Here is an 8,378-nt window from a genome sequence, read left to right on the forward strand (position 1 = left end):
TCACACTAGCGCCTTTGCTGTCGCATTTTATTTGTAGTGTGAACAAGCAGACAAAAAAAATCGGATTTGATCAAAAAAATCGGAATTGAGCATTAAGACCTGCAGTGTGAACGTAGCCTAAGTGTGCACTTCTTCCAGTTGCTTTTCGATATGTAACTGAATCAGAACAGGTGAATATTGAAATGTATTTTTCTTTACCTTTCTTTCCTTTGCGAAATGTCTATTGTATTGGGGGAAAAACAAATGATCAAACTATCAAATTGTTAAATTACTACAAACATGTTTAAAGTCAAAGTCAGCTTTATTGTCAAAAACCATATGTACAGGTCATACAAAGGAATATGAAATTGCAATGCTCCCATGACCCTCAGTGTACACTAAAACAATAAAAAGATAAAGATAAAATAAAAGTCTTATGTCGATCATTGTTTTGATTACAAAGGTGATGTCTTACAAAAACTCAAAAATAAATCAATAGTTCTCCAACTGCTACTTTTCTTTATCTGTTTTACCATCAAATTTTGTCAAAGTCAGTAAGGAATAGCATAAATAATTAATGAACCAATTAACCACAGAAGCTGATTAGCCATAAGAGAACAGTGTTTTGTTTTCAGTCTAAATCCTTATGGAGAAAAACAAAGTCTGCAACAGTCCCCTGGCATCTGTGTTACCTGCTACTCTCTAAGTGCAAAGACCAGAAAGTACAGCAAACTAAAATGATTGCATAGGAAACTTCTGGATACAGAGAGATGTTGCAGAGATGTATCAGTCAACTTACATGTCTTGATGATGTTGAGGAGAAGGAAGTCTGTGGATCTCTACTTAGACTGCTGCCTCTGGGACCTGGACAGATGGATGAATGGAATTGAATCTATATGATTCAAAGCACTGTAGCGCAATACTTTCAATATGCAGCATGCTTTAATTGCTGTAATAAAATATTATGGTAAACGGTATAGAATGCTGCACTGGAGTCTATCATTCTCTTATCAATTCTCATTGGCTTCTCGCTGGTTCCGCCTTGAGAGTCACCACAATTGCTAAGCAGTATATGAAAGACATTACATTCGCGCAAATTAACTGCATGTGTGTGGTCAAATGTTTGTGCTTGTTGGAGGTATTTCCCCACTTTGTTGTGATCAGTGTTAAAAATATTACACAGAACCCTTTTCTTAAAAGTAATCCATTACATTATATTACTTTTGTGTTTCTCCCTAAAATCACCTAAAATCACTTGCTTCATGATTACCATTTAAAAATATATTCCAGCCGGTTACACCCTAAGTATTCACATGTGACACTGTTACTATCTCAGTTACACTGGCTTCCTATTGAATTCAGAGTCCATTTTAAGGTCCTGGTTTTGACTTTTAGAGCCTTGCACCGACTGGCACCAGCTTATATTTTGGATCTTCTGCAGCCCTATGTCCCTAGCAGGTCCCTAAGATCATCTGATCAGGGCTTATTTGCTATACAACACACGAAGACGAGAATTAAGGGTGATCGAGCTTTTGCCACTGTGGCCCCTAGACTGGAACTCTCTCCCTCTAAGCTTAAGAACAGTGGACTCAGTAGTCGCTTTGAAAAAACAACTCAGAACTCACCTTTTTAAAATTGCTTTTGGTTAGATTTTGCCTTGTTTTATGTGCTATGCTGTATGTTTTATGTTTTATGACTTGTTGTCCTATGTGGAGCACTTCGTGACTCTGTCTAGAAAGGTGCTATATAAATAAAAAATGTTTTATTTATTTATTTACTCCCACACACCAACACCATCCTAATGAGGACAAACATGATATTTTTCTTAATATTTAGGTATGAACACAAAGCCGACAGCACAAAGAAAAGATAAAAACCAGCACAAAGAATTTAAAGTGATCGTCGCGGTGAGTCTACTTCAGAAACATGAAAAGGTAGAAATATAGGCTGCAGCCTGGCTACTCATCAGTTTGTTATATGTTGAAGTTCAGGGTCTGTCTGCTGGGCTGGGGTCGACATTCACAAAACTAAAGTCACTTTGGGTTCTAGCATCATAATGCAACTGTCTCTGTCCTGGATGCAGCTTGCACTTTACCATTTATTCATTCCTCAGACTGTGCCACTAACTGAAATTGACTGATTGTAATTCAGTTCATCCATTCCACTTATCCTTTTTTTTTTTTTTTTGCCTGTCCCGTTTGGCTCTTTTGCCATCAGAATTGTTGTCTAAAGGCAAAGAAAGATGCCCAACGGATTTACTTTACCAAATTGACCATCCCAGCTTGCCGTAATGGTCCATTTGATTCACCTTTTATTGTTTATTTTATTTTCACTTACTGAATACGGGACAGACTTGACTGGGGGAAAGAAGGGGAGAAAGAAAGAGGGAAAGAGAAACAGCTGAGAAGAGGGACGGGGGAGAAGGGCAAAAACAAAAACCAACAGAATGGGCAGAAAAAAAAATGCATATATCAATCACCTGGATCACCTGCTGAGAAAGAAAAAAGAAAACAAGCAGAAGAGAACAAGAGTAATAGAATAAACAACATCACAATGATATATGGGAATATGACAGTAAATACTAAATATTAAACATTATTGTGCAGCACATAAGATCAACAGAACACAGTGTGCTTTGAGGTAGGAGCCAAAAAGGGTGTAGTTTGTGGGTGTGATCACCCGTGTGTACACCTGTGAGCATGGACGCGCTTGTTTTTTTTTTTAAAAGGTTCCTTCATGTAATGATCTGCTAGAGGGTGTGGGGGGGCCACAGCCCCGTCCTCCAGGGCATGAAGCAGGTATGGAGGAGATCAAAACTCCAGACATCCAGAGGCCCCCAGAACACAAGAGACCAAGGAAGACCAACAGAGGGGCAGCCGCGCCACTGTCCCAGAAAGAGCTGAGGAGAGTCCCAGATGAGGGCTCACTCAGCAGCCGCGGAGCAGAAGCCAGGGGGAGTTGCAGTGACGCGCCCGTGAGCTCCGCCGGCAGCCAGCCGTGCCTGAGTGACCGAGCCCCAGGCCGAGAGGCCGGGGGCACCCCACCTCCGAAGTGGCCCGAGCGAGCCCCAGGCTCCAGGCCCCGATAAGCGGCCGCCAAGGAGGACGCCCATCCCCGGACACAAAGAACCACCAACGCACCGATGTCTGAGGGAGTCCGCCACTGGCAGGGGAAGTGGTGGTGGGTGGAGATAGGCCTCCAAACCTTGGAGGGCCTGAGATGTCCCCAGAGAGGTGGCGCCTGACACCCAACCTGACATATAGACACAGACATACAGGCACACACATATACAAACATCCATTCCCACCCTCATGCTCTCATATGCACTTACTCCACACTCAACCAACGTGGAGACAGACATAAAGAGACGCTGTACACACGATCACACTCCCCAAGCGTACTCTACGAACCGGGTCTAGGTACCCTTGCCCCTGGAGGGGGGAACTGCACCCAGACCCATTCCACTTATCCTTATCAGCCCCCTGCAACCCTCATAAGGACCCAGTGGGGAACAGAGGCTGGGTACACCTTGGACAAGTTGCCAGAGTATGAACCCACACAAACACTGGGAGAACACACAAAATCCACATAGAAATACACAGTACCTTCTTGCTGTGAGGCAAAAGTGCTAACCACTGCACCAAAAACTAAAACAATTAAATGCAAAGTGACGCTCAGTGCATCATAACCAGTGTTGGGAAGGTTAATTTTAAAATGTATACCACTACAGATTACAGAATAATGCCCCATAATGTATTTTGTAACGTATTCCAATACGTTACCTAATGAGAGTAATGTATTCTGAATACTTTGGATCACTTAATATATTATCATGCTTTTTACAACTACATGTCACGGCCCAGCGGCATGAGGGAACAGGGATGGACACAGGTGCAGAAACCAACCCGGAAGCGAGGTGACAGAGAACAAATGATTTATTTCCGCCCACAGGTAAACAAAGGTAAAAAACAAAGCGACGCCACCACACTAGTGGCGCGTAGGATTCGTCGGTGAATAATGAGGGCGACCTAGACACCTCTAGGAGACGGCTGAACAGCGGGGGCAGCGGGGAGGTAGAAACAGGACTAGGTAGGGACCGGGGGCACTGGAATAAGAGGAGATCACGATCAGAGGGATCCAGCAGACAACCAACAATCCTCCACAGTTGAATTGAATTGCCTTACTTGGTTTCAGATGGAGGGGACAGGTGGAGCGGAAAGCCCGGAAGCGGTCGAGGCGTGGGGAGGCAGGCAGGTGAGCGGTGGGCCGGCAGGCCACGTTGTGTAAGCAGCAGGCGGCCCAGGTCCAGGAGGACGGGAGCGAGGGGAACGAGATCTCCACTCCGGGTGCTATCTCTGAGGACAAGAAAAAACAGGTGAGTCATCACACGGCGTCAGGACAAGGTTTATGATGCTCCACTGAACTAACATGGGGATAGCAGATACTCAGGCGATGAATGGTTGAGAGCGCAGGTCTGATATACCGCTGGCACGATTGCTCACAGGTGGTCAGCCAGGGAGGGGCAGCCGGACTCCGCCTAAAGGAGGAGGAGCCGCTGTCTGAGACCTGCAGGTGCCCAACCAGACCATGACACTACATGAATGTACTGTTGCTGTGTGATTTATTACTATTACTGAAGGCTACTCGCCATACCAATACCAACTAGATGTTTGAATCTTAATATAAAATGAGTAACAGTAGGGTGGAGATTAGGTAAGGCTGCACTTTTTGCAGCGATCTCGTATAGAAAACTATTCCACGCATATATAAAACAGGTCCGCGGCTCCGAACCGTAGCAAAGGGACCTCTATGACGCCAATGCACACAGTGCTCGCAGACGCTGCAATTTTGCGCTTCCAGCTGAGCCGCTGTCTCCATTGGCGGGGAGGTAAACATGGCAGGAGGCGTTGGATCCAGGGAAGGAGATCTGCATATGTATCTATATGTGTGTGTATGTGTGTCCAGAGTTTAGCTGAGACAGTGTCCTTCACCCTGCCAGACTAAGTAAACAGTCTTCCAGCCAATCCCGGTGGCCTTGTGTAGGATAGGAAGAACAGTCTATGCACAGTCTGTTATCAGGATGTTTTTGTTCAGCTCCAGCCTTGAGACCACAGCTGACGCCAAAGTGGTAGCCGCATGAAATGATGGTGGTTTTTACTTTAGTGCAAACAACTCATATGAATTTCAAAGCTGTTCTAGCAGTCTGACACTGGTCTCTTGATCTCCTGTTGGAGAGCCGTGAGCTTCTCCACAATGTTATCAATCTTACGCTCCATTAGTTACTTTTGTGACTGATAGGTTAGTGTTAAGTAAATCAGAGAATTAACTATTCATTGAGGAAATTATTTGGACTAAATTTAATTAAAAGCTGCTGCAGTCAGGTGCTGAACAATTTAAGAAGTAAATTATTTTTGACTAATTCGAAGAATGGATTCACACAGGACACACAAAAGAAAACTTTGCACATTCAGGTAGCATTGTTCTCTTCAATTTTATGTGTGGGGTGTTGTGTTGCCAAACAATAATAATAATTTGTGTTGACAGATAAGAGTTGATGGTCAAACCTGGACACCTGATATGTGCAGTAGTTTTATATTTTAGTACTTGAATCGATCTGTTGTACAAAATGTTTCCCAAATGCTTTTCCTTTGGTGACATCTTCCTTTGGTGACATTCCCTCTTGTGTTACAGTTTCAGCTATAAAAATCAGCTTGTGACAGCACACACCTCAGATGTGTTTTACTTACCGCAGGGATGGTTTGGTAAAATGACTCTCTGATGTCTTGTAACTTGTTGTTATCTTTAGGTTTTATAGATATATGTCATTATATTATCAACAAGCACCGTGAATACTTAACTCAATAGATACACTTGTAGCTGTGAGGCTGTTTAGGTTGACATCATTTAAACTTTGGTTTAGATAGTGTGTGTGGGGAATTTGGTTTTAGAATCTTTAACCAGATATATAATAATATATGTAGATAAGTTCTTAGAATTTTGGGCCTCTTCACATTTTGAAGATATAAAACAAAAGAATATTTGCCTAAAAGTTAGAAATTCATGGCAACAAATAACTCAGTAATTGGTGGTAAGCTGGCAATAAACAACATCAATAATCGGGTCATAATAGTCCAGGTATTAATCTCTGTGTTTCTTTGCATCAACTTTTTGCTAATCACAACATTTTTTATGAAGGATATTTTTTACACAACTATGCGTTACATCTTATTTGCGATTGCACTGTTGTCTGATTCGCTTTTTTTGTTAATGACCAATGCCTTGCTCATTTTGAATTATTTTAGTTTCACCATACAAGTGTGGTTGTGTGTTATTATATATATTGTTTTGTCTGTGTACACATTTGTCACACCAGTTACTCTGACAGCAATGACCCTGGAGCGTTTTGTGGCCATTTGCGTTCCCCTCCGTCATGCAGAACTGTGCCGAACACAGAGAGCTCTGCACTTCATCCTGATCATTCATGGTCTGAGCTCTGTTCCCTGCATTGTTATTCTTTCTATTTTCTTTGCTTCAGCAATCACCAGCTTCTATACCCAGAGCAGAATTTGTGCTGTTGAAATGTTCATTTTTCACAGATGGCAGGGTCATCTTAGGTCAGCTATAAGTCAGCTTTATTTCTTGATTATGTCCATCACTATTGTTTTCTCATATGTGCAAATAATGAAAGTGGCCAAAGCTGCATCAGGAGAGAATAAGAAGTCGACATGGAAGGGGCTGAGTACAGTGGTTCTTCATGGTTTCCAGCTGCTGCTGTGTCTTTTTCAGCTCTGGTGTCCATTTATAGAGGCTGCTGTCCTGCAGATTGATTTTATGTTATTCATCAATGTGAGGTACTTTAATTACATAACCTTTATTCTTGCTCCAAGATGTTTGAGTCCTCTAATTTACGGCCTCAGGGATGAGATGTTTGTTAATGCACTGAAATACTACGCTCTCTGTGGCTTATATAAGAAACATTCAACAGCTTTTTGATTTATTATGTTCTAATGTATTCCAATAGAAATACTCATAGATTTCCAGTGTTTGAAAGTGGTACCTATTCCATTCACTCTGCTGGTCTTATACTTAAACTGATGTATAGTATCTGACCCTTTTTATGCTTAAATTGTTTTTAGTTTGGCAACAGTGTGGATTAGGAGCAGTTAAGTTGTTGTAAAAAATAAATTTTAATTATTTACTTATTGTAAAACTTATTGTACTCATAATTGTAACTGCTTCAAACAAAAGACATTTAATTGTTACAGTAAAAAATGTACTGAAAATAAATTATTGCCATACATGTCCACTGTCCATTGCTTTATTTAACTCCGTGTAGCCTTAGTCTAATTCACTTAAAGTGACTTTACATTTCTGACTAACAGGCAATATTGAAATGTTGCTTATATTGGATGTCTTCAAATTCTCTCAATCGCAATCCTGGCAAAGCTGAACGTCTTGTGATTGACACTGTCAGCTTCTGTCAGGAGGTCAGTCATTACTGTGGCAGGTTCAACTAAGAACCAGCATTTAGCTTTCATCCAGTTCCACCAGTCCTGTTTATTAAAAATGAATCAATTAATTTCTTCAGTGTTGATTATTGTATCTCATTTTTCACATGCCTTTCTCTGTCCTCTTTAGCCTATCTACAACTGGTCCAAAGGGAAGCAGCCAGGCATTATTCTTACTTCCTATTACTAGGGTTCCATCAAAGTCAGAAAAATATTTTAATATTTTATTAATGACATATGAAGCTTTACATGGGCAGGCTCTTGTGTACATAGCAGACCTGCTCAGATCCGCAGCAGGCCTGTGCAGTCATCAGCTCAGGATCTGTTAACTGTTAAATTATGTTAAATCTGAGGGTGACCACACTTTTCAGGTATTAGCTCAAACCTTGCACTTGTTCCTTTAGCCCATCTAGTTGGTTGAATCCGTGAAGAGGTCAACATGGAAAGGGTTCAGTACAAGTGGTTCTTCATGGTTTCCAGCTGCTGCTGTGTCTTATCCAGCTATGGTATCCATTTATAGAGGCAGCCATCCTCCAGATTGATTTTATGTTATTTGCCAATGTGAAGTACTTTAATTACATAACTTTTACTCTTGCTCCAAGATGTGTGAGTCGTCTAATTTACGGCCTCAGGGATGAGATGTTTGTTAATGCACTGAAATACTATGCTCTCTGTGGCTTATAAGAAACATTCAACAGCTTGTTCATTCTGGTTAATATATTCTAATAGACATATTAAGACATTTATAGGGATGCTCGGAGTTGTACTGATAAAACAGGACATTCAGTTCACTTTTCTGGCCTTACAGTGGGGCAAAAAAGTATTTAGTCAGCCACCGATTGTGCAAGTTCCCCCACTTAAAATGATGACAGAGGTCAGTAATTTGCACCA

At 41.6% G+C, this 8,378-nt stretch overlaps 1 protein-coding gene across 1 annotated transcript; it reads left to right on the forward strand.

Moving 5' to 3' along the window:
• Positions 1–6,039: 6,039 nt before the first annotated feature.
• LOC102289232 (odorant receptor 131-2-like) lies at positions 6,040–6,972 on the forward strand. Its single transcript, XM_005937532.2, has one exon. It carries the CDS (start codon positions 6,040–6,042, stop codon positions 6,970–6,972), a length of 933 nt encoding a protein of 310 aa, XP_005937594.2.
• Positions 6,973–8,378: the final 1,406 nt, after the last annotated feature.

This window comes from Haplochromis burtoni, unplaced genomic scaffold (assembly GCF_018398535.1).
Source record: "Haplochromis burtoni strain Fernald_Lab_line unplaced genomic scaffold, NCSU_Asbu1 Contig_234, whole genome shotgun sequence".
Classification (NCBI taxonomy): domain Eukaryota; kingdom Metazoa; phylum Chordata; class Actinopteri; order Cichliformes; family Cichlidae; genus Haplochromis; species Haplochromis burtoni.

What these genes read in the sequence shown, in the direction of transcription:
- LOC102289232 (XM_005937532.2), top strand. Translation starts at nt 6,040, where the DNA reads ATGGCAACAAATAACTCAGTAATTGGTGGTAAGCTGGCAATAAACAAC.